Here is a 27,375-nt window from a genome sequence, read left to right as displayed (position 1 = left end):
CCGGTAGCCATTGGTAGATAATGTCATCATCTGCACTGATGGCAGAGTGATGCAGTTGTCGAATTTCCGCGAGCAGTTGTTCATGGGCTCCAGCGAAGAGCAGCTTGCAAGCCTTGGAGGGCAGCTTTGGAATCGGTGAAAATAGACCACTGCTGAGGGCGCTGCCGATTGATGCGTTCAAGGGCGACACGAAGGGCGGTGAGTTCTGCACCCGTCGAAGAAGTCTGGTGAGCTATCCTGACTCTGATTTCTGTAGTCGTCCTTGCAGGGAAGACCACGGAGCCCGAAGAACTGTTATGGTTCACTGAGCCGTCGGTGTAGACGTATACCCGATTTGCATTTTACTCAAGAAAATATTCAAGAGTGACTTGTTTTAGTACTACCGGCGATAAATCGGTCTTCTTCCTGACTCCAGGTATTGTAAGGAGCACACAGGGATTGCGCACGGTCCAAAGTGGCAAGGACGGCCTACAGGTAGATGTAAACACGGACGGCAGAATGGCGCGATGTGCATCAATGGTGTCAGTAAACGATGTGCGCGGCCAGGTAATAGGAAGCTGGCAATGCTGTGAGAGGGAACCCGGTTTATGTGTCGGAAATGTGCCCTCAGTGCATCAACTGTTAAGTAGGTAGGAATTGGATGCTCGTGGGCGATGTGTAAAGATGTGGCCGGAGAGGCACATCTCGGCAATCCTAGGCAAGACGGGAGAGCTTCAGCTTGGACTCTTTGGAGACTTGGTATGTTTGTTTTTTGAATGTTTCCAAGTGCAGGGAGGCTGTAGCAAAGAAATCCCATGAATAAGGCGTTGCAGAGCTGCATCATCGACCTCAATGACGCTCCCCAGGGCTTTCCCCCAAGAAATTTGAGGACGTGAGGAATCGCTGAGTCTCTTTTTGATGTACGAAATATTGGGGGTCCATGATAGATTTCGGTCGATGATTACTTCCAGAAACAGATGGCTCTTTACGTAGGGCATTGCTGTGCCGTTCAAGCATACTGTATAATGAGACATGTTCTTGCGTGTAAAGGCAACAAGCAAGCACTTTTTGGTTGAAATCTGCAGGCCCTGTAGGTGAAGGTAGGCCGCAAGAACACTTGACGACTTTGAACACTCCACTCTGTGGGACTCCACGGGAAGTGGAATGAGATGTTGGACCATCCTTAGTCTCCATAAAGAGAGATCTATTGGATAAATAACTGCGTATCCAGCAGAATACGCGACCACCAAGCTCGGCAGCATCCAGCGTCCAAAATAGCCTTGTGAGTTACATTGTCGTATGCGACCTTTATATCCAGGAACAATGCCGCGGTGAAGCGCTTCAAATATTTTTGTCGCTTGATGAATGACACCAGGTCGACCACGTTGTCAACTGAAGAGCGTCCTAGTCAAAACCCGGAAATTATAGACGGATATCTGCGGTACCGCTCCAGGTACCACTCAATACGTGTAAGTACCTTCCTTTCCAGTACTTTGCCAACGCAACTAGCGAGCGCAATTGCCGGTATGATGTCAGATCAAGAGGCGATTCTCCTAGTTTCAGGAGCGGAACTAGACGACTGGACTTCCACTCGTTCCTAGGAATATTCTCATGAATTATTGACTTTGTAGCGGCCTACAACCGGATCGTTTTCTTCAAATAGAGCCCAAGTTTGTGCGACAGAGTTCCAAATCGCGTAAAAGACCACATTATATCTCCGTGTGTCTAACCTTCCCCCTGGTACAGTCATGGTCGATGAGAGGCGCTTTCATTACGAGCTTCTTATATGGATCTCTGTCAAACAACGTTTTTCCCACTGCTATGAAATTATATTGTTTTTTTCAATTGCAGCTTGTGGCCTAATAACATCAGGCTCTTTGCTTTTTAGCATTTTTTTGTTTTCGGCTGTTCCGTCGAGTCGCGTTACCAGTTTGGGATGTCCCGCCATGACGTTGATTAATTTGCATAGCACACTGCTCGTCTTTGTGGTGCTTCGCCCAATTTCCTTTCGAGCCAGCAATTTTCGCAATGGAAACTAACTAGGCAGCGGAAACCACTCGGACGTAGAAAAAAAAACTTGAGCATCGGAACAGGAGCAAGCAATCCTATCATAAGAGCGGTTCGCGAAAAATTGCTAAACATTATCGTATATTGAGATTTTGCTATTGTGTACCCGCTGAAAAACTCTGTCGAACGCTGCTAATATTCACAGCCCCCTGGAAGACGTTTCGCCGGTTAGATTTTCCCAACTCCTCCACCATCCGAAGCCAATAAATATGGGCAAACTTTTCTAGTCTGCGCAGTTTCGACTTCGTGCTAGTGGAACTGTGTGCTCAGATCACCGCAGGAATCTGGAATAATCGATAGATGTAATTTATTTGCAAAAGAGATGTGATATAGTTCATCTGACAGTAGAAGTCTTTTTAGACGGCAGATTTTGCAGCGAGGAGGGCGAGCCGGCGATGATTATCACCATAACCGCCAGGAGAGTGGAAGCCCTCAATAGTTGTCCCCATACCTTGGAAGGGATGGACGTCAATTTCGCTCTCTACACAAAGCGGTTTGCGTTCACAAATTCAAGTGGAGTATGTTCATGCCTCATTTTCTGTTGACATACTTTACCATTCACCAAAAGTTCACATTGCTCACATTGTGATCGGAACCCTTCCAAATAAGACATTTCATTGATCTGTCCAGCTCTCAGTACCCATGTCTTATGCGCACACGCTACATTATATTATATTCTCATGAGCCTTCATTCTACCATAGTTGACTCCCTCAAAACTATACGCCTCCCGCACCGCTTTTCTTCCTTCATTCCTGCTTTCTCAGGCAAGCAAGCCTACAGTGTTCGCATTCTCAGGAATCCCCTTGGCTACTTTCTTGCCAAAGAGGAATTTCCTAGGGCTCAAATCTTGCACCAGCATTATTCAAAGCGGCCCTTAATCCACTTACACACGCCGTTGAGAACATGCCCTCTATACGGGCTCTTGAGTACGCCGATGACACCATTTTCTGGTCTTGCCACAAAGACGCGTCCATGAACCGGCGCCCAGCCAGCACGCACTGGCTAACTTGACATATCATCATCCTCCTCTTGTTCCGGCCATGTCGCCTACGAAGTCATGTTGCATTTGAGTAAGAAGTAAAGCTGTCTTACCCAGAGCTCCTGCTTTTAAATTTACCGTAGATAATCGTCCGAACCCTCGACTAGAAACAGTTCGTATTCGTTTATTTGATAAATTCAGGACCGGCACCCCTAGGCTAACAGCCATCCGGAAATCAGTTCCCGTTACGTGATCTTATCCGCCGCATAGGTGTGCGTTTTACATGCGTACTTTCTCATACGGGTCGTAATCTTTTACGTTCTTGCCTACAGGCGAGGACAGTACACCTCGACAAAAAAATTGGCAGAGGCTCAACTTGGTTAAGCCCGGAAATTGCGAAAGTAACTTCATCCGTTTCTTCAGCCTGCATCCGCCGTGTCTACCGCCGCTCTGCGCCGATGGTTGGTTGGTTAATAATAACAATAATAATAATAGTTTATTTTTCCTATTTTACAAAGGAAAGGAGCAGCCGCGAAAAAGCTGCTTCAGAGAGCAGCTTGACGGGGCGACTGCCCCCTTTCTGACGGCATTTGGCAGCGCAGGATAAATCAACTGATTGAATTTTTACATCAATAAATCAAAATTGAAAGAAATTTGGGTTAAAAAGCACAAAAAAATCAAAGTACATCATGTACAAAGCACTAAAAGAGGACATAGACAAACTGTTCACAAAAACATTTGACGGAATTGTTGCACGGAAACAACTGTAAAATCTTTCCGACTATTGCGTGAGTGCTGATTGAGTAAAACAGGAAGCCTGTAACGAAGCATCTGCTTGCCATAGTTTGTGCGACAGCCAGTGATATGCCAACGTTCTGGATTTCGGATGTTATGTGTATTGATGTTTTGTTGAAGCACCGCTAATAATGTTAGCGTGTTGTCCTTCTTGGTGATGCCTAGTCTATAAAGTAGGGAAAGTCTGTAGTTATATAAAGATGTCATTTTAACAATTTTTAGTTGCTCAAATAATGGCCCTGTGTGTGCGGCGAAAGGAGCTTTAGAAATTAGTCTGATTGCTCTTTTTTGCAGCAGTAATAACTTGGTGATATTTTCTCCAGTTGTGGTTGCCCACACTAGTGAGCAATAGTTTAAAATAGAGGAAAAGAGTGCATTGTATAGGAGAATATTAATCGAGAGAGGAAATACTGAAAGATGTCGACGTATGGAACCTATAGGGCGTGAGAGCTTTGTGGCTAAGTATTCTACATGGGCATCCCATGACATATTGTCTGAAAAATAGACGCCTAACGTTTTGACAGATTTGCTAACTTCTATTTGACTGTCGTTGAGTATGAGTGGGGATAACTCGAATAATCTGTTTTTGGGGAGGAAGAGTACGGCTTTTGTTTTATTTACATTAAGTTTTAAACTGTTCTTAGATGCCCATTGATCAATTTTGCCTAAGGTCGTGTTAGCACGGCTCGATAGATCAATACCTGAATGACCAGAGAAAAACAGAGTGGTATCGTCGGCGTAAATAATGTATCTTGCAGATGGATCTATGCTAACAATATCATTAATGTAAAGAATAAAAAGAAGGGGGCCTAAAAGACTTCCTTGTGGGACTCCTGAGATGACGGACTGCACTGCAGAGGGAAACCCATTTATTTCGACATACTGTGTTCTACTGGATAAGTAAGAAGATATAAGGGAGTAGGCTGTACCACGTATACCATAGCGGTCTAGTTTATTGAGTAACGTTTTGTGATTAATGCTGTCGAAAGCTTTCGAGAATTCGGAAAAGACGCCTAGAACTAGTTTCTTTTCTTCAAAATTTTCTAAAATATACTCTTTTTGCGTGAGAAGGGCAAGCTCAGTTGATCTGTTTTTCCTTAAACCAAACTGAGCAGGGTTTAAAATACTGTGACGGTCGATGAAGGATGTAAGACGCGTGAGAATTAATTTTTCGAAACCTTTTGAGATGGTAGGCAAGATAGAGATTGGGCGATAATTAGCAAGGTCGTTTTTATCGCCTTTTTTAAACAATACTATCACCTTCGCAGACTGCATGATGCGTGGAAATACCCCTTCTCAGATGCATGTATTAAAAATATGTGTCAAACAACTTGATATACCATGAATAACAAACTTAACTGGCTTTATCTGAATGCCTGTACTATCTACAGATTTGCTGTTATTAAGGCTGTTGAAAGCCGCAACCACCTCGTCGTCTGAAACAGGATTTAAAAAAACAGTAGAGTTATTGCGAGAATAATTGAGCGGCAAGTCTTCGTAAGATGAGGAGGGTTGAGCTATGGAAATGAAAAAGTCATTAAATGCGTTCGCCAGTTCGGGTCCCTCACAATCTACTCCGTGAAGAGTAATTTTGGTGAACGGTTCTGGCGTACGCCCTATGATTGAGCTTAATTTCTTCCAGGTCGCCTGGCAACTATTTCTCGACGAGAGAAACAGGTTCTCATAAAACAGTTTTTTCGCGGCTCGAAGTTCCTTTGTCACCTTATTCCTGAATGATTTGAAGGTTTTCAATGCGTCAGGACATTTGGTTCTCGAAAAATTGCTGTACAGTTTGTCACGTTTTTTTTTTCCGTTTAAGCAATTGATAGCTGACCCACGGTTTACGAGCCTGCCGGGGGGGATTGGGTACTTTGTGAGGAAAGCAGGTAGAATATATTTCCTACAATACGCTACCTCGGGATTTCGTTCAGAAAAAACATCACTCCAATCCGCGCCGGCTATATGTTCACGAAAGTTAGAAAGTGTAGAAGGATTAATATCCCTGTAAGAATATTCTTTCGGCATTCTCTTGATATTAAGTGTATGGTTCACAGATAGGAAAATGGGTAGATGATCGCTAATTTGTAAACTGATTACTGCGGATGTTAGATGAGCTGGATTTATATTTGTAACGAATACATCTAGTAATGTTTCTGATTCACTCGTTACTCTCGTTGGCGCTTTCAAAGCATTCAGACAACAGTGAACGCATTCAGACAACAGTGAACAGTAAATCTAACTCATGCCTCACCGTGCTGTTCGATAAAAGATTAATATTTAGGTAACCCCCAAGAACGATATTATACTTATGTTGGTTTACATACTCAAGAAGGGAATCCAGAAAAGAGAAAGATGAGAGAAAGATGAAAATTGAGAGACTGAGAGAAAGATGAAAAAGAAAGTGCACGGGCCTGCCTACTGGCTCCAACCGAGCCACCACCGCTGCCACGAGTAGATAGAAGAGAGTTGAAAGATATGAGGAAAAATAAACACCACTCATTAAACTTGGCCCTGCACTTGTAGATCCACCCGAATCAAGCGATGTTGACCGGTTTGCTCGCCAGGCTACTGCATACGCACATTGTTTAGCTAGCCGTTCTTTCCGTTCTTCGTCTGTTTCTACGGCGCGGCGCCATCGTTTGGCCGCCGCAGATCGTTCCAGCCTCGCCTTGTACACATCCTCCGACATAGCGAACTGAGAGGAGCGCAGTGCAGCCACCCCCCGGTATATCCCGCTCTAGCCAGCGCCCTCCCTCGGCAGCGGCGCAGCCGGCGTGCAATGCTGTACCTCCACCATCGATGGCGCGAGCTGGGGCCCCGGCTCTCGGTTTGTCGTGACGTCACGCGGTCACGTGGTGGAGCGGCGCAGCTGGCGTGTAAGGCTGTACCTCCGCCATCGATGGCGCGAGCTGGGGCACCATCTCTCGGTCTGTCGTGACGTCACACAGTCACGTGAAGCGCCGCTGTGTAAGGAGGCGCCACGACCATCGATGGCAGAAAAGTGCAAGCAGTATTGCTTTCGCAATAAAAAAGACGCTTCGCCCGCCGACATTCTGGCTGCTTCGAATATATTATTGATTAGGTTTATGCAGGCCACCACATATCTCGTAAACAAACTCTGTATCAGCATCGTTTAAAGTCACTTCCCGCCTGACTGTAGCTTACGAACGACCCACAGTGTATCCGGCAGCATCAGTCTCGGCTCTATCTACACAGCAAAGCGGCCAGTTAACCGCTGCCTACAAACCCTCCTAGCTTCATCTTAATTCGCGTGCACCGCTCTGGCAGTGGAACTTCAAGCGATTTACAGTTGCATAGCTTCTATTCCGCTGGTTCCAAAATTTAATTCAATTATGCTTTATTCGACCTCTTTTAGCCCCAGAACAGCTTAAGGCCCTTCGTTCCCCCTTCCAAATAAGACAATTCATTCATCTGTCCAGCTCTCATTACCCATGTCCTATGCACGTACATTAAATTATATAAAATTATAATGAGCCCGATAACTTTCACGTGAATTCTGTGACACATCTTGAGACACCAGACGTCCTGCGGCCTTTCCCACACCCACCACATCCGCTTACTATTTCCGGCGTGTTCACGCCATCTCCCAACTACTTTGACTATGCAGGAAGAGGTATACGTCACCGTATTCGGACCGGAGCGACTCTATATATCTCTTAATATATCTGTTCGACATAGGCGCCGTAAAAACCGGCTATCAACGGCTGACAAGTGCCCCACTGTAATACTTCGCTCCACCGCTGTGATGTGGGACTGTTATTGTTGGAAATTCCAGCAAACGTTTATCTCCACAAACACTTCCTCATGGAGGCGGGCTTGCGGTGGAACCTCATAGATATGATGGAATTTGGCCTCGACTTCTAACGCCCTTACAAAAATTTTTGTATACAGTTTATATACTGCATATAGATTTTGTCCTTGAAGTCTATAGCTGGTGTATAGCCAAATCCTATAGACTGCTTTTTAGACAACTATAGATATATGGCCATTCACTTTTTAGCAGTTTAATTTATAGACAGCTTATTGACAAATGTCTAAAAAAGTCTAATAGACACAGGCCTATGGACAATCCATAGACAATCTACACTTTTGGCCTTACACTTCTTGTTGATTTCTTCATGCGGACAGCCTATAGCTTTCCTTTGTAGCCGTATGGCTGCGCTCGGGTTGATGTCAATGAGTAATTACTCAATCATTACAAATCTACTCCACCTTGGGGGATTCTCCTAAACATTTGACCGACACAGTTCCCACTTCGAGTTATTGATCAATTCGCTCTCGCCCTACCATAATCTTGCCGTCCCGGTTAGCTCAATTGGTGAGCGACTGCCCGGTGTAGCGGTGGTCCCGTGTTCGAACCCTGGACCAGGACGAACTTTTCTTTAACTACGAAATTTCCGAGACAGCTGTATAGCTTTCCTTTGTAGCCGTTGGCTGCGCTCGGGAGGATGTCAGTGAGTAATTACTCCCTTATTACAAATCTACTCCACCTTGGGGGATTCTCCTAAACATTTGACCTGTAGAAAGAAGTCTACTGGTCTAGTAGATATAGGTCATTAGACTCTCCATAGTCATTTCATGGATTAATATTTCATTTGATTTCATTTATTGAAGACATAAGGGACCATGGCAATTAGATCAACAACAACAGGCAAGAACAGTGTGTAACAACATATTGATACCAGCTCAGCAATAAGAAAAATAAAAAGCAATAGAAAGGAACAAAGGAAAAAACCGACGGTAGCACATGATCAGATTATTTGGTAAGGCCAAAAACATCACGTAAACCAGAGGTGGCTCGCTAGCTAAGTGCGAAGAATTGCTCCATCAGTACACGAAGCAATATTATCTGGCAAGGCATTCCATCAGGCTACTGTATCTGGAAAGTATGAATTCTTCATCGCTGACGTGCGGACTATCATGAGAGCTATGGGATGACTGTTCATTAGGCACGGGGGTGTTCTCGATGGCGGCTGTAGCAAACGGTGCCAGTTAATAGGCTGGCAGAAAAAGGAATGAAGGAGGCATAGGCGTGACACGATGCGACGTGATTGGAGACTTTGGAGAGAAAGAGCTCATTTTAGTGAAGGGGCACTAGTATCACGCGAGTACTCTGACATGATAAACCGCGCAGCTCGGTTTTGACCGGCTTCTAAGTCATTTTTAAGGTATGTTTGTGAAGTGTGCCAGATGGATGTGGCGTATTCGAGCTTTGGGCGTACTTACGTGTGATAAGCCAGTTGTCTTATTCAAGGTGGTGGTGATTTTAGGTTCCGCCGTAGAAAACCAAGAGTGCGTGAGGCCTGTTAGCATATTGAATAAATATTAGTGACCCTTGATAAGGATGATCTGAGGTGAACTCCAAGGTATTTGTAAGAAGAAGTTCTTGCAGTGGGAGTTGAAGTAATACTGTATGTGCAGGTAATAGAGGTTTGCTTATGAGAGAAGGACATGAGTTGGCATTTACTTAGGTGTTTGTGCCATTTTTCACACCATGACGGAATTTTGTCGATATCTTTTTGTAGGTTAATAGTGTCTTCAGGGGCATCGATGATGTTATAAACGACGCAGTCGTCAGTGAAAAGTCGATGTTTCGTTGTTGTATGGGGGCAGATCATTTTCGCAGATTAAGAAAAGCAATGGTGATGATCCTGCGCCGTGAGGGACACCTTTTGTGACGCCAGTTTGCGATGAGATGCAGCAGTTGGCGAATGTAAATTGCTCATGCACCTTCAGAAAACGGCCCTAGCCAGATGAGACATGTGCGCGGGATTCCATGTAAGGCCAGTTTGCCTATCAGATGATTATGCTGAACACGGTCAAAAGCCTTAGGAATATCGAGAAATATGGTATCCATCTGTAAGGGATTCCCCATGTCTAGAAGAATGTTGTCAGTGCATTCGGCGAGCTGTATCTCGCATGATAGTAGCTTTCGAAAGCCGTGTTGGTGGTCGTTGATTAAATTTGATGCTATTTGGTGCTCAAGGTGTTTGGACGGGATGTTTGTGAGCGAATTTGGCCGGTAGTTTTTTTATTTTATTAATATTTCATATTTTATAATATTTTATATTATTTTCTTTTTTTCGCAATCATGACTGACCTCGCCATTACTGGGGGACTGTAAGAGCAACAGGTTTAATATTAGTTGATATTGCGATAGCATCCTTTAATATTTTGGTGCTAATTTGGTCACATCCAAATGACGATGATATTTTGAGGGAGTTAATAAGTTAGCTATTTAATCAGCATTGATTTCTATTTCTGGGATTGAGGTCGCTGGAAAATTACGTATGGAAGGGAAACCAGTGTTAGTGGTTGAATACACTAATGAAAAATATTGTAAAGAGCCGTTGCGCTTTTTGCTACCTCGACCACATTATGCACCACATTACACAACATACGGACCAGATACACCAGATTATACAATTAAAATTTGAAAGTAACGATCCGGCTAGTTAGCTCGGAACCCTTCATGCTGCGTGTTGTCGTCAGTCAATCATCCGGGCATGGTGACCTATACAGCGCAAAACAAAAATACTATAAAGGTAAGAAAAAAATTCTACTTGAACTCTACGTACCGGCTTTACTAAGCAAGGCATATCTTGGCTAAACGATTTTCTAAAATAAATCGCTATTCTTTTGCTTTGTTTTGTGGGATGAAACGCCTCAAAGTGACTCATGGTTACGAAAGACAGTGTAGTGGAGCGCTTCGGACAATTTGGACCACCTAACGTTGTGTACCATGCCGTACTGTGACCGCTGAGGCCGGGATAAAACCTGCGTTCTGGAGTCAGCAGACGAAGGAGATAACCACCGAGCCATTGCGCGGGGTTCATGGATTCAGTAAATGCGCAGCCCATTCTAAATTTTTTGCATAAAACATTGTATCGCCACAATCATTGTAGCGCTCGCTCTCTCAACTGAATACCTACACACAATCAGAATCAGTTTATTTTAAACGATTAATCGGTGCGTAAACGTATTCGATAAACATAGGAGGAGGTGCCAAGGCTAACGGCTGCACAGGACAGCTCCTGTTACAAACGTGCAAAAATGATTATATACAAAGAACAACCGATAAATCTGAATCCGATTAAATAAAGTAATTATTAAGCACTCAGAAATGCCGGATGATGCTAATATAAACGAAACATAATTTGGGTAAATGTATATTAATGCGTAAAGAGAAAAATAATACAAGTGAGTACTTGCATACAATATAAATGAAAAAAGCTGTTTATCGCAATTTAATAAAATTACGAAAACTACGCTTCAAAGCATGAATGTTAGATTAGTGCTTTTACACTAAATGGTAATGAACTGCCAATATTGTCTGTGTATGGCATTCGTACTATCGTTTAATTGAAGACTGAAGAATTGTGCCAGATGTCAGCATTGACTCACTACAAGCTGTTGAGATTGCGCGCGCTATAAAATGCAAATTTAATTTTCCTCACTTAGGTATGCCGACAGGAGAATATTCCAGCATTTATTCTTGTACCTGGCATTAAACAAGCGCTTTTAAGAATACGCTGCGTGAAACCTAGTACCAATACTCAATCGGGGAGAAGCCATCAAATCATACTATGCGGAGTGCTGACCAGTTCAGCCCATTTCTCCCTCCATAACATGAAGCACGAAGATGGCACAAGACTGTCGTACAAGAGTGCGCGCTCTTAGAAACAAGCGGGTTGCAGCACATCTACGCCGCGACGTTATCCAGAAAAACACAAGCAGCCCATAGCGGCTGCAGTTGCGCCGTCTCAAAAGTACATGTGAGCTTGAAACATTATACTCAGTACCGTCATGATGGCCGCCGCGGTGGCTCAGTGGCTATGGTGCTCGGCTGCTGACCCAAAAGACGCGGGTTCGATCCCGGCCGCGGCGGCTCGAATTTCTTTGGAGGAGAAATTCTAGAGGCCCGTGTACTGTACGATGTCAGTGCACGTTAAAGAACCCCAGGTGGTCGAAATTTCCGGAGCCCTCCACTACGGCGTCTCTCATAGCCTTAGTCGCTTTGGGACGTTAAACCCCATAAACCAACCAACCAGTACCGTCATGATGTTATACTCTCTCAAATTCGCTCAGTTTTTCTTAGTTTTAGTCAAGAGGTGACTTCCGTGCAGCTACTCTTCACTAAGGTTGCTAGAAAAATATGGAAGGAACTATTTCAATGGAACGACGTCTTCAACTACAAGCGCATCCGGAGAGCTACAGCACATTAGTTTGCGCAAATCAGCGCCGAGTTCATTGGTGTTTTCGCAATGTAGCAGTCTGAAATCAGAAATGCGTACTCTGCCACTCGCACATATGCTGGCTGAGGAATTTGTGCACGCCTGAGCGCGGTTCAAGCACAAGCCTCTATAAACGAGATGTAGGCCACCTCTTGTCGAGGCGACCTTTATGCAGCTTTACAAACGAAGAGCGCGCATGCCAGCGGCTCGGATAAAAGGAATGAACGAGTCCATAGGTGTGCGACGAAAGGGAAGAGGGGATGCAGCGCGTAGGTTCTTCGCGGTGTTTGTGCTGGCTGGCCATTCGGGCCGCCAGCGGCTTTTATTCAACCATCACACTATTCTCATTCCTCTAGAGCTGCTGGACTGCAACGTTGAGAAATGTGCCGTGCTACGGTCTAAAAGTTACAAAAATCATTGGTCAAACGCAGCTGTTCAGGACGTGCGCCGAGCGAGCGCCTATAGGTGACAAGCGAACCAAACCTCTCAATGAACTGCCCTTCATGGTCCAGGCAGGCGGTAAGACGGTTATTAAAAAAATAAACCTATTCTTCCCTCAGACTGCGAGTGCACGTTTCCAGAGGTGAGGCGCCCATTAAATCGAGATCACACGGTGCACACTAACGCAAGTTGTTTTTTACGTTTCGACCGTTATGCAAAGATTAAGCGATGTGTCTAGTCGCGCATCTACATTGCACCGCGACAAAGCCACCACACAGATTGCGAGGAGAGGCCTGCGATCACGGGGTCCCCGCCGACTGCCCTTTCCGCGTGTTAGGAACAACATAGCGGTCCAGGCATGAGCGGCATCAATAGTCGTGAGCCCGATGGTTTCCGCTGCTTACAACACCGCTTACGAACGATTATAGGGAGTTCGCCGCTGCGCAATTATTCCGTTCTACACACACAGCTCTGCTTATAGCGGTTTAGGAGACCAAATCAATAAAACATGATTGTGTAGATTTCCGATGACAGGCCGCTTGCGTGTGATTTCGTTGGAAACGTCATCCATGACAGAGCACGCCGACGTCACCGAGACATCCACGCTCACAGTTGCCTGCATCGTGCATTATTTTCCACCATCGCATAAAAGGTGAAAAAAAACCTTTTCACGGATGAATATCATTCGCACGCTAGCTATGCGTAGCTTGCTCTGGTATTCAGTACTGCAGTGTGTAAATTTTTTATAAGCTTAAATTCTCCACTCAAGCTTGAAGAACTGCATAGTTTTCGCAAAAAAAACGAAGTTACTGCTTTGTCAGCGTACACCGCGTCTCCCACTGCCTAGTACGTGGCACGCGTTTAGAATAATAGAAAATTGCATAACATAAAGCCTTTCTTGGTGTTTCTGTTGAGAAACCGGTATGGGCGATATCAAGGCGTCACGGGCTCCGAAGCAGCAGGTCTGTGGAGAGGAATGAAGGACTACTGGCTTTATGATTGTTGCATCTCAGCACTGTTGCACGTGGATGCCAACGGCAAAGGCATAAATGAGAGACGTTAATCGCACACCGGATAATATTCTTTGAGAGTTTTCTAACGGTGTTTCTAAGAGATGGGCACATCCTTGAGTTCTCATACCCGTCTAGCTGTCCCCATTTATCTTAAGAAAGTTTTAAGTTGAAATGTGAAATCGCTGACGAAACCTTTCCGAATCAAGCGCGTTGGGCAGTAATGATCGAAAGATGGTATGGAATTGTCTCAAGTGAATCCTTTAAATGAGGGCGTATTCATTTCATATAGTAAAGCTTGCACTCATCCTTACTTCCTGAACTGCTGCCTTTCCTTGCATTACCTGTTAGGAATAATTATTATTTGTGTCTAAAAACTACATTACGGCATAGCGAGAAGGGGTTTTTCAATTCTGTTAAAAAGAGTATATAGGAGACGCTGCATAGTCATGACCCAATACTTTTTTTTTAATTTCCGAAATAGCGAAGGAGGTGGAGGACTCTACCAACGGTTGCGGTCACCCACCGCAGAGTTCCCTTCTCCATGCAGTGTTGAGTGATCACCTTATTCAACATGTGGACACTTGAAGAATCCATCACGCTCACAGGTGCGACAGAGGCTGTGGAGTTAAACCTGCCCTGCTTCCACAAAAACAGTTTCACACATGCCGCCTAGACTACACGCATGAGTACAATGTTGTGTCGACACAAGTAATTAGGCGTAATCAAGCTGGACGAGTAAGATAATCATGCTGGTTAACGCATCGTAGATAATGTTTATTACGTGCAATAGCAAATTGTTTTTGTATACCTTCTGCCACAAGGGATTTTACAGGCGATCAAGTCCCTTTATCCTCCTGCTTACACATAGATGGAAGCGAACATTACCCTTCTAGGAATCCAAAACCTTTGCCTCAGGTTAAAATGCTAGGATCGTCCCATGAAGCTGTAGCGCATTACCCCTGAGACAGCTGGAAGAGTAATCACCATTGGCTCTGCCAAATGGCCTTCTTATCTACCTGAGCCTACAGTGTGTACGGTCTATAGTCATCGAACAGACAAAAGAAAATTAAGGGTGTTATAAACCTCAGTCCATAGATAGTCTATAGACTCTACATTGACAAAAAGAAATTAAGGCTGTTATAAACTTCATTCTCTATTAGACTATCAACCGTCTATGGTGAAGGAAAAGGAAGGGTTTACAGATAGTCGATAGATGGCCAAAATCTATCTCGCCTACAGACAAAACTAAATGCGTAAAGGATGGCAATAGAGCCTAAAAAAAGTTTAGAGCAGGCCTGTAGGTCATTTTTATAAGGACGTACAGTTATGTCCAACAAGCCCTTTTCTAAACCGATACCCTCGTGGCAGACAGGTCAAATAAATGAAATACTTTGGGGCAACACAGGCCACTCCTGTCATTCTATTTTCATTGAAGAACTGGGTTGGGCGCTAAGATGTTTAAAAGAGGGTTGGAGGGGTTGACGACGTCGTCTCTGCCAGGATGAACTCAGAGTCCCGCTGTACTGAGGATGGTGCATATCTTAAAATCAGGTTCATGGTACCGATACGCGTCATAAGGAACACACACGATATAGGCAAATTTTTGGATAGATGCTTTAGCGCATGTCTATGCAGGCACAAGAGCGTCGACCAACAAGAAAGTGTTGATGAATTAAGTGAACTGGACAAAGAAGCAGAATTGTATTGCAGCGACTTTACTCACTCTGGTGCCGTCCAACTTGAAGTATACTAAATTGTAACGTTCTGCGTTTCCTTCTGAGGAAAATATGTGGTGTTTGAGCACATCTACAGTGCTACTACTGACATAGAGGCTGCCCTGATAAGTGCAAAAGACTCAGTACGAGACATTGCAGATTCTTTTGCACGACATATGAAGTGAGCCAGACGACAGCCGTCAGGAAATGTTAACCGACTGGTTGGCAGAGGGTCAAGAAAGCTGACCTGAGTTCCGCCTGCGAGGCAAGGCAGTAAATGCCCTTGCGTTGTCGTGCCTTCTACATGTGAAGGCCGGATTCGGAGGCCGCACTTGTCGCGTCCGTGCGACTAACAGGCGTATGTGGCAGACATGGTGATGGCGCGTGGTACCCCATTCTTAGGTTGACACTTATCTTTTGCACAGCTTCCTTGAAAAAAAGGATATGCGTGAAAGCTTTTGAGAGTAACGATGCCAGCAACTGGAATAGTCTGTGCACGATGGAAGGCTTCCAGAGAACAGGACTTCCTGCAGTAACATTCATGTTTGATGATTTTAAGGGGTTTAACGTCCCAAAGAGACTCAGGTTATGAAGGACGCGTACTGTAGGGCTGTGCACAATTTCGACAGTGCATTCTTTAACGAGCCCTAACATTGCACAGTACACGGGCCTCCAGCATTCGGGTTCCATCAAAATGCGACCGCCACGACCTGGATCGAACTTGCGTCCTTCGGGGCAGCAGCTGAGCTTCACAGCCACTCAACTACCACGGCGGCTGACTACCATTTTTCTCTTTCACAGTTTGGAGAACGAATTTTGAAGTAAAAAAGAGGCCGGTACATAGGCGTCTCGAGGGGCGGGAGCAAGGAGGTGGCTGCCCTCCTCTCTTTCTGGAATTTCGAATATTTTTTATACACTAGCAGAAAACAACTACCGAGCTCCATTAGCACGCTTAGGTGACAGTAACGTTTCTCATGTTTCTGATTAATAAAGTGTAATGTATGTTCACAAAGCCTAGCACTAATGCTGTTTCAAATTTTTGTATCGTGTGCGTATTTTAGACAACAATTAATGCCGCTTTGGTTCTAGCCTGCCCCCCTCCCCCCTTTCTCTCTCTGCGAAAACTTTTGCGGACGCCTTTGGATTGGTCTACTTCTGAGTGAATACTGTAGGTGAGACAAAGACTAATCATGAGCTTAGTGGCTCGTTGTGTTGAAAGGCTAATACCGTATTGACATGTCTGTATATGACAGTTGAGAAAACGGCAGTATTTACCAAAAGGTATACGGTTATAAAGTAGAATGGTATCGTCTAAAACATAAGTGTTAACTGATATTTCGACTGGGGAGCTGTCTTGGTCAAAATGGTACATGACTGTTAAAGACCGGTATTTATAGGGTTTAGAAAGAGTCCGCTACAATGGGCCTCAGATAGAACCCGAAGAAAGAAGAGGGAAAAATTGCTACAGAAATCGTGTGCCCGTGATTGATCCTTGGTGACTTACAGTCCTCCAGAATGTCCAATGTGGCCACAAAAGGAGCTTGGACAGGGATAATAGAAGAGTGTGCAGGATATTGAAGCGAGCAGGATATTGGAGCGTGCAGGCATATGTTTCCAGAAATATCTACTTTGTCCCAATCGTCTCCACCCTAGTAGCGGGCGTTTATTTGTTTTTGAATGTGCGTGAAGGCTTCCAGTCTTTTTCGGTCCTCTGTGGACTACGTGGAGAAGAACAGTTAAAATTTTGGCGACGCATTCGCTTGGTATAGGGACGTTAAAATGTTTATCAAGATTTTTGCTTGCATTAGACTGTTACTTGTGACTGTAAGTAGCTAACTTGTTCCGCGATGTATTTCTGCACTCCTCCGATGGCCCTAAAGTATTGTGGATATATATATATTGTGACGCCCATGAAAAGGCAACACCCATTCTGCGTGGTCGGCGCTGCTGGATAAGCCGAAGATGAGGAGAACGAAGTTGGTGGCGTCTCGTGCTCGGCAAGCGGACCCAGCTGGTTTTTCGATCCTCCGTCCCAGTCTTAATAAACCACTGGGCGTAACATCTTGGTGGAGGTGCGGGGTATCGATCCCCGTACCGTGGAAGGTGCCGGGTAATCAGGTTCCTCCGAAGACGGATCCCCAGATTCACATTCGCCGCAGTCGTCGCATTGTTGGTCTGCCGCCTTCTGTGCCAATGATGTCCCTGGACGGCGACGCTTCGAGGTCTGTGCCCAGCAGTTCGTGGCAGCATTACCGGGAGCCACGGTCATTCGCGGGTTCATCTAGCGACGACGTCGATGAATGGCTCACCCACTACCTACGGGTGAGTCGCTACAACAAGTGGAACTCCTCCGCCCGGCTCGCGAACGTCGTGTTTTCACTAACTGACACAGCCCTAACATGGTTTGACAACCACGAGGATTCCCTCACGACTTGGGACCGCTTTGTTGAGGAGCTGAAGAAGTGTTTCGGTGATTCAGTCGTAAAGAAGAAGCGGGCTGAACAAACACTTGCGCAAAGGGCTCAGCTCCCCGGTGAAACATGCACGACGTATATTGAGGAAATCGTGAAGCTATGCAAGGTCGTCTCTCCTGCCATGACAGAGGAAGACAAAGTTGGCCATTTGCTCAAAGGATTCGCCGAAGACGTCTACAATTTTTTGATCGGAAAAGAAAGTCTCGAGTCCGTGTCTGACGTCATCAAGCACTGCCGGACGTTCGAGACGTTGAAAATGCGTCGCATCACACCGAAATTTGGACGTTTGGCCGGGGTGACGACGGTGGCAGCTGTAGACACACCATCGTCATGCGATCTGGCTTCCACAATCCGCCAGATCGTTCGCGAAGAGTTAACCAGGTCACTGGAACTCACTCGAAATTCATCAGAGCTCCCTCCTGCGTATCTCACGCGTCCTACTCCGCCATCCGACGTTAACACAGCGGACTTTGAGGATCACCGGGTACCCCGAGGGCTGCGGCCGAACAACACACCGCGATTGCCCCCGGAGCAACGGTCCGGCTTTTACCAGCCTGTGCCGGCCACATACGACGACAACTTTCGGCCCAGTCCTTCGTATGGTGACTACATGCCGGCGCAGCCTGCTCCCGTTCCCTCTCTTGTGTGTTACCGCTGTGGTCAACCCGGACACATCTCCCGATTTTGTCCCCGCCGACAACCATCCCGTTACGGCTCCTCGACCTATCCTCGGCGTCCGGATTACCAACGCGGTCCTTCTCGATACCCGTCCTGCCCGCCTGATTCCGGCAATTCATGGCCTGCACAAATGCGGAATAATTCGCCGGCATCTGATAGAAGTGTGACGCCGCCTCCAGCCTTCCGTACACGTCGATCTCCATCACCCCGACGCCGCTCCTCCTCGCCTCCGCCGGAAAACTAGCCGCCGCGACCGATGGGGGTGAGGTCGCTGGAAGTCTGCCGTCGGAAGTGATACCCCTGCCTGTAGTTATGTTAAAGAACAAAGTACATGTGCTAGTGGATGGTGTACCTGTGATGGCTTTAGTGGATACCGGTGCTACTGTTTCGGTTATGAGTGCTGCGTTTAAGTGCCTCCTAGGAAGAAAAGTTTTGTTTCGATGGGACAAAAATGTCCAGTTTTGTGGCGTGAGTGGTGAACCGTTGCCAGCAGTTGGAGTGTGTAGTGTTAAGGTTTCTTTGGGTGGTGAAGTCTTCAGTACGGAAATGGTGGTGCTCAGCCGGTCGACGCACGACGTTATTCTTGGCCTAGACTTTTTGCAAATGTGTGGCGCTAAAGTCGACTGTCACACAGGTGAGCTCAACGTCGGCAAATGTTCCACCACTGATCTTCTAGAAGGCTCGTGCAGGGGAGAGAGAGTGTTTTGTGTTGCCCGAGATACTGTCGTGCCTCCTTCTTCGGCTGTGTGCGTACCGGTTTCCTGCCCCGATACCGTTCTCGAAGTGTTTGATGCGGCTGTGGAACCGAACCACTTGAACTGCATGAAGAAGAACATCTTGGTTCCTCATGCCATGGTTTCCGTCATCAACGGAAGAACTGAACTGTGGACAGTGAACAGTTCGACGGAATCTGTTGTTCTGCCTGAAGGCCTGAAGCTTGCGTCATGCAGCCAATACACGCCGGTATCCGTTGCCTTGGTTACCGACGCCTTGGGCGCAGCAGCACCAGAGTTTTACGACGAGTCGCAGTTGCTCCGAATGATCGACAACTCGCTTTCCACGCATGAGCGCCGTGCACTGTTGACCATCCTCCAGCGATACTCCACTGTGTTTGACTTTTTGCAGCCCGGCGGCCCATCTTCCATCCCCTCGTCTCGAACCCTGCACAGGGTTGACACTGGTACGTCACATCCGATCCGCCAAAAGCCCTACCGCGTGTCACCGTCTGAACGCAAGGTAATCAATGACCAAGTGCAGGAGATGCTAACCAAAGGCGTTATACAAGAGTCCTCAAGTCCCTGGGCTGCTCCAGTAATTCTTGTTCGGAAGAAAGATGGATCATGGCGTTTTTGCGTGGATTACCGTCGTCTGAATGCCGTCACGAGAAAAGATGTATACCCCCTGCCTCGAATCGACGATGCCATCGACTGTCTTTTTTCAGCGTCCTACTTCTCTTCTATTGATCTTCGGTCGGGGTATTGGCAAATCCCCATGCATCCCGCAGACAAAGAAAAAACAGCTTTTATTACGCCTGATGGCCTTTATGAGTTTAATGTGATGCCATTTGGCGTTTGCAATGCGCCCGCCACCTTCGAGAGATTTATGGACACTATACTCCGCGGTTTGAAATGGGAAATCTGCATGTGCTACCTCGACGACGTTGTCATTTTCGGAAAGACGTTCAGTGAGCACAACGACCGTTTAGCTCTCGTCCTCGACTGTATGCGCCAAGCTGGCCTTGTGCTTAATTCTAAAAAGTGCCACTTTGGTGCGCGTCAAGCGTTAGTGCTTGGACACCTCGTTGATAAAGACGGCGTCAGGCCTGATCCAGCCAAGACTGCAGCTGTCGAGTCGTTCAAGCCACCACAGTCTGTTAAAGAGCTGCGGAGTTTCTTGGGCTTATGCTCTTACTTTCGCCGCTTTATTCATCGCTTTGCGGATGTAGCTTACCCTCTGACAGGTCTACTTCAGAAAGATGTGGCTTTCGAGTGGACACCTGAGTGCGACTCCGCCTTTCGCCAACTAAAATTCCTTTTGACGTCTCACCCTGTACTTCGCCACTTCGATCCCTCCGCTCCCACAGAGATTCATACTGACGCCAGCGGCGTTGGCCTCGGCGCTGTTCTCGTCCAGCGGTGCGGCAACAAAGAGCACGTTGTTGCGTATGCGAGTCGCTCGCTCAGCAAGCCGGAGCGCAATTATACAGTCACTGAGCAAGAATGCTCAGCCGTCGTCTTCGCCACGCAGCGTTTCCGTTCCTATCTGTACGGAAGACCGTTCACCATCGTCACCGACCATCATGCCCTCTGCTGGCTCGTTAACCTTCGCGACCCCTGCGGACGCCTTGCACGGTGGGCTCTCCGGCTACAAGAGTTCGACTACACAGTCGTCTACAAGAGTGGTCGCCGTCACGCTGACGCGGACTGTCTTTCGAGGCTGCCCCTTCCTGAGCCGGAGTCTAACATCGATACGTTGGACCACTGCGTCGCGTCAGTGTCACCTGTTTTTCCTGATATCGCAACGTTCAAAGCGGAACAGCAGGAAGACTTAACCCTACAGTCTCTCCTTGCGGAGGCTGAAGACCCTTCCAACGTCAGCCACTTTTGTGTGCGAGATGGTCTTTTGTGGAAGAAAAACTATTCTCCTACGGGCCAGCGCTTTCTGCTGGTAGTTCCGAAGAGCCTGTACTCCTCTGTCTTGCAGGCCATGCACGATGACCCTACATCTGGACATCTTGGTTCGGCACGGACGCTGCATCGTACCCAGGCGCGCTTCTATTGGCCGAAAATGCGGGCCACGACTGAGCGGTACGTCGCCAGCTGCACTCAGTGTCAACGATACAAGCGACCTACTAGCCTTGCATCTGGTCAGCTTCACCCTGTGACACCGTCTGCAGCACCGTTTGAGCAAGTGGGCATAGATCTGCTGGGCCAGTTTCCAAAGTCCTATCATGGGAACCGCTGGATTGTGGTTTGCGTCGATTACCTTACCCGGTATTGTGAAACGGCAGCTCTACCCTCGGCTACAGCGTATCATGTGTCCTCTTTTCTGCTCCGATTCATAGTTCTCCGTCATGGACCTCCAAAAGTTATCATTAGTGACCGTGGTCGGCAGTTCACCGCTGACGTCGTGGAGCAGCTTCTCCGTTCCTGCGCATCACATTTTCGCCATTCCTCGCCTTACCATCCCCACACGAATGGGCTCACTGAGCGCACGAACCGCACGCTCACTAACATGCTGTCAATGTATGTTGATTCAAGGCACAAGAACTGGGATAGCGTCCTGCCGTTCATCACGTATGCGTTCAATACCGCGCGCCATGAGACTACTGGCTACAGCCCCTTCTTTTTACTGTATGCACGCCCCCCACGCTACACCCTGGACACCATACTACCATTTTGTGACGAGCTCCATGAAGATCCCTCTATCGCTGAGACACTCTGTCTCGCCGAAGAAGCCCGGCGCCTTGCTCGCCTTCGTGTTCTCGCCTCCCAAGATCGGTCAAAAGCGCGCTACGATGCCCACCGCCGTCGCGTTACTTACAGTGCCGGTGATTTAGTCTTGTTGTGGCGGCCTATCAGAAAGCGAGGATTGTCTCAGAAGCTGCTGTGCCACTACGATGGACCCTACGTCATTATTGACCAAATTAGCGAACTCAATTACCGCATAGCTCGTCTCACGGCAAGCGGCCGTCGTTCAGCGCGAACCGAAGTCACTCACGTTGCCCGGCTGAAGCCCTACCATTCGCGCGGCGCTGCTTAGCACGCCCAGCGGGCTTCGGCTGCGTAGGGGGAAGTGTGACGCCCATGAAAAGGCAACACCCATTCTGCGTGGTCGGCGCTGCTGGATAAGCCGAAGATGAGGAGAACGAACTTGGTGGCGTCTCGTGCTCGGCAAGCGGACCCAGCTGGTTTTTCGATCCTCCGTCCCAGTCTTAATAAACCACTGGGCGTAACAATATATATATATATATATATATATATATATATATATATATATATATATATATATATATATATATATATATATATATATATATATTGTATATATATTATATATTATATTATATATATATTATATATATTATATATATATAATATATATTATATATATATATATATATATATTGTAACGTACTTGCTGACGAAGGGGGGCTTTATTAGCAGGCACGAAAGGGAAGGCCAGGCAAGCTGGGGCAACAACAGCGACAGACTCCACACGGCGCGAGCCCTACTTCGTCGTCGTCGCCTTACTTCGTATGCGCCACCTGGCAAGACTAGGTGGCATTATTCCCCCCTTATGAAGAAAAAAAAGAGCGCTGTCGCTGTCGACGTAAGGGTGAAACAAAAAATAAACAAAAAAAACAAGCAAACTGCCGCAACTGAAGCGCGCGAAACATCAGCACGGTTGCGTCACCGTGTATAGTACGGCTTAAGCCGCACAACGTGCACAATGTCAGAGTCGGGCTGTCGGCGTCGCGGTTGCGCAGCCCCGTCCGGAACCACTTCATAGTTAACCTCACTGACACGCCGTACCACTCTGTAAGGGCCAAAATAGCGGGAGAGCAGTTTCTCACGCAAGCCTTGGCGACGAACAGGAGTCCACACCCAGACTTGGTCACCGGGTTTGTAGTCAACCTGTCAGTGGCGAAGGTTGTAACGGCGCGCATCCGAGCTCTGCTGTTGCCCGATGTGCACGCGAGCCAGCTGACGGGCTTCTTCAGCACGTTGGGCAAACTGTTGGGCGTCTGGGGCGAGTTGGTCATCCTCTGGGCACGGGAGCATGGCATCAAGCATGCTCTAGACTTCGCGTCCGTACACAAGGCGAAACGGGGAGAAGCGCGTAGTTTCCTGCAGGGCTGTGTTGTAGGCAAAGGTGACATACGGCAGGACCTCATCCCAAGTTTTGTGTTGGACATCTACGTACATGGACAACATGTCCGCAAGGGTCCTGTTTAATCGTTCGGTCAAGCCATTGCTTTGCGGATGGTAGGCCGTGGTCTTGCGGTGTGTTGTGCAGCTCAGCCGAAAGATGTGGTCGATTAGTTGCGCTGTAAACCCCGTCCCTCTGTCTGTAATCACGTGCGAAGGAGCGCCATGTCGTAGGACGATGTTGTGCATGAAAAACTCTGCGACTTCTGAAGCTGTGCCACGAGGGATCGCCTTGGTCTCGGCGTAGCGAGTCAAATAGTCGGTAGCAACTATGATCCACTTATTGCCGCCCTGCGACAAGGGGAAAGGGCCGAGGAGGTCCATGCCGATCTGGTCGAACGGAGCGCGAGGGGCAGTAACGGGCTTGAGAAAACCCGCCGGCTTAAGTGGGGGCGTTTTCCGGCGCTGGCATTCTCGGCAGCTTTTAACGTATCGTTTGACATCAGCAGAAAGTCCAGGGCAGTAATAGATGTTCCGCACTCTGGCGAGCGTACGTGAAAAGCCCAAGTGGCCAGACGTGGGCTCATCGTGGCAGGCGAAAAGAACGTCAGACCGGAGGTCGGCTGGAATGACGAGAAGGTAAGGTCTATCGTTGCCTCTCGAGTTCTTCTTGTACAAGAGACCTTGCCGCAAACAGAAGGAGCCAAGACGTCGAGAGAAGTGGCGAGGTATAGCCGTATCACTACCTTCAAGGGCGTCAATGAGAGGGTGAAGGTCCGAGTCCGCCCTCTGCCGAGTCAGTAGGTCGGAGGCGGTGAGAGTACCAAGGAAGCCGCTGTCGTCATCGGGCGCTGCGTCGGCAGCATCAACTGGTGCACGCGACAGTGTGTCGGCGTCTTCGTGTCAGCGGCCGGACTTGTAGACAATAGTAATGTCAAATTCCTGGAGCCGTAAGCTCCAGCGTGCCAGGCGTCCAGATGGGTCTCGCAAATTTGCCAGCCAGCATAGGCAGTGGTGATCGGTGACCACTTTGAATGGGCGGCCGTAAAGATAAGGGCGAAACTTCATGGTGGCCCACACGACCGCAAGACATTCTTTTTCAGACGTGGAGTAATTGCTCTCGGGGCTGGAGAGAGTACGGCTAGCATAGGCGATAACCCTCTCAAGGCCCTCTTGGTGTTGAACAAGGACCGCGCCAAGACCGATGTTACTGGCGTCGGTGTGGACCTCGGTATCGGCATCTTCGTCGAAGTGCGCAAGAACGGGACGTGTTTGAAGGCGCTGGCGGAGCGTAGAGAAAGCGGTCTGTTGCTCAGTGGTCCAGACAAAGGAGGTGGTATTCCTGGTGAGGCGCGTCAACGGCTCAGCAATCGTGGAAAAGTCCGCAATAAAGCGCCGATAATACGCACAGAGACCCAGGAAGCATTGGACAGCTTTCTTGTCGGTCGGAACGGGAAAACGTGCGACGGCGGCAGTCTTTTCGGGGTCCGGCCGCACTCCCTCAGCGCTCACAACGTGACCAAGAAATTTGAGCTCTTCGTAACCGAAATGACACTTCTGGGGCTTCAGGGTAAGGTCTGCCGAGCGGAGGGCTTCGACGACAGCCCGCAGGCGCTGGAGATGTTGGCCAAATGTTTCCGATAAAACTACGACGTCGTCCAAGTAAACAAGACAGCTTTGCCACTTGAGGCCTGTGAGGACGGTGTCCATCATCCGTTGGAACGTAGCCGGGGCGGAGCACAAACCGAAAGGAACCACTTTAAATTCATAGAGGCCATCTGGAGTCACAAAGGCGGTTTTCTCGCGGTCCCGTTCGTCTACTTCAATTTGCCAATAGCCGCTCTTTAAGTCAATGGATGAGAAGTACTTAGCGCGCCGTAATCTATCCAGCGAGTCGTCAATGCGCGGCAACGGGTAGACGTCCTTTTTAGTCACACTGTTCAGTTTGCGATAGTCGACACAAAATCGGAGAGTGCCGTCCTTCTTCTTAACAAGGACTACAGGTGAAGACCACGGGCTTTGGGAAGGTTGAACAACGCCATCGTCAAGCATTTCCTGAACCTGAGTTTGGATAACCGCCCGTTCTTTAGCAGAAACACGATAAGGCTGCTGTCGTATAGGGCGAGCGTCGTCATAGGTGATGATGCGGTGCTGCGTGATGGGTGTTTCACGAACCTTCGAGGAGGAAGCGAAGCACGACTTGTATTCCTTCAGCAGCTGTTCCAAAGCCAGGCGTTGCTCCCGAGACTGGTGGCAATTTATGTCGACGTTTTCAAGGGAAGGTTCGTCAGTGCCGGCTGCCGCGGACGCAAAACAAACGGGAATATCGGTAACAGGTTCGGCAGAAGCGATAGCAGTACCTGCAAAAAGGCGTCAGTAGACTGCGAGCGGCGCAGATGCCTTGAGTAAGCAGGAGTGAACGGTTAGCCTCGGCGACTGCTTCTGCGTCATGCAAGTCGTTGCAAGTGACTTCAACCAAAACACTGCTCCGTGGCGGCAACGTGGCACTGTCTGCAGAAACACGAAGGGCGGTACTGCGGTGGCAAGTTTCGGCGAGGTGGGTCGCTTTACTGGGCGAAAAGGTGATGATTCGTTGGCGGAGGTCGATGACAGCATCATACTCCCGCAGAAAGTCAATGCCGATAATGAGATCGCGGGAGCAATTACACAGAACTACACAACTGACGACGAACGTAGATCCCTGAATCTGAACGCGAGCCGTGCAAATACCCTTTGGAGTAACGAGATGACCACCGGCAGTACGGAGATGCACTACAGAACAAGGCGTAAGCACTTTTTTTTAGAAGTGTCGCCAATTTATCACTCATAATTGAATAGTCGGCCCCGGTGTCCACTAATGCACTGACTCTGTGACCGTCGAGAAGAACAGGTATGTCCAAGGAAACGCAGCTGTCTCGGTCAGATGACGGTGCTATCTGTTCACGGTCGGAGCGTAGCGGCGGCGGCGGGAGGTCTTCAGCGCAGCGACTCCCAGCGACCTCGCCCCCGAAGGTCGCTGGTCTCAGTTTTCCCGGCGAGGGCTCGGCGAGCGACCCTGTACTGCTCGCGAGGAGCTGTGCGGGTTCGGGGAAGAGCGTCTCGGAGAAGATGAGCGCGGCTGATGCGGCGCACGGGCTGAAAGTCGCTGTTCCGCGAGGAAGTCTTCAATGGCTGGAGGCCGGTGGCCAAACCGGGGTCTGGGCGAATCGGCTCGAAATCCCTGCAGACCGAGGCGTCGATAAGAGCAATTGCGGTAGAGATGGCCTGGTTCTCCAGTGAAAACAGAGTGGCCGGTTGTCAGATGTGCGCCAGACATCGGCCTTCCGCAAGTGCGCTCGGCGATCGTCGAAATACGGGACTGGTGGAACTGGGGACAGCGGTGCAGGAGGCGTTACTGGAATCGGCGGTGGCGAAGCTGCAGCCGGGCGTCTCGCAACTTCGGCATAGGTGGGGCGGCTGTAGTCTCCCGGCAGAGGTGGTGTTTCGACGGTAGAACCCCTGAACGCCTGTTGCACCTCCTCGCGAACAAGAGCGGAAATCGAGCCAAGTGCAGACTGCGAAGGGCTGCAAAACTTGAGGACCTCTTCACGCACGATGGTGCGAATCAGTTCGCGCAAATCATCAGATCGCGCGAATCGTCAAATCGTCCTATTCTTCGTAAGCTGTTGCCACCCTATCATCGGCAATATCCTCTATAATTTCTCCGCACCCCAAAATAGGAGATTGTACGCTTGCCGCCGTATATGAGTTGGCAGCGCACCGGACGCGAAACCAGGAGGTCGTGAATTCGGATCCCACCGGAGTCATGAGGGTTTTCTTACTCTACTTTGTAATCAATTATCGGTTAGTGATAAAATAATTTCCCGATTTATTTCTCATTAATCAACACTACTAACAAAAAAATGTTCGAAATATTTCTGCATGCCTCCTAGTCTCTCTGACTGTTAGCTTCCTGCGTGTATATGAATATGAAGGGTGTTTCACCTATGAATTTTCAGAATTTCAAAAAAATCGGATCATTAATTTAGAAGAGTGCTTTTTCGGCATAGCATTATCAGTGGTGTATTACATAAGAATACAGCCAAGACGTGCCAACTAGCATGCTAG

General features: G+C 47.9%; 1 protein-coding gene across 1 annotated transcript; it reads left to right on the top strand.

The window, feature by feature from the left end:
- Nucleotides 1-17,429: 17,429 nt before the first annotated feature.
- LOC149344692 (uncharacterized) lies at nucleotides 17,430-19,111 on the top strand. The gene has a single exon (XM_089542658.1). It carries the CDS (start codon nucleotides 17,439-17,441, stop codon nucleotides 18,639-18,641), a length of 1,203 nt encoding a protein of 400 aa, XP_089398784.1. The 5' UTR covers nucleotides 17,430-17,438; the 3' UTR covers nucleotides 18,642-19,111.
- The last annotated feature ends 8,264 nt before the right edge of the window (nucleotides 19,112-27,375 follow it).

Source organism: Amblyomma mixtum, chromosome 5 (assembly GCF_055824585.1).
Source record: "Amblyomma mixtum isolate Tamu chromosome 5, ASM5582458v1, whole genome shotgun sequence".
Lineage (NCBI taxonomy): Eukaryota > Metazoa > Arthropoda > Arachnida > Ixodida > Ixodidae > Amblyomma > Amblyomma mixtum.
Note: the sequence above shows the minus strand (reverse complement) of the source record. Positions and strands in the feature narration are given on the sequence as shown.

Coding starts and splice junctions, on each gene's coding strand:
- LOC149344692 (XM_089542658.1), top strand. CDS start 17,439: ATGATGTCCCTGGACGGCGACGCTTCGAGGTCTGTGCCCAGCAGTTCG.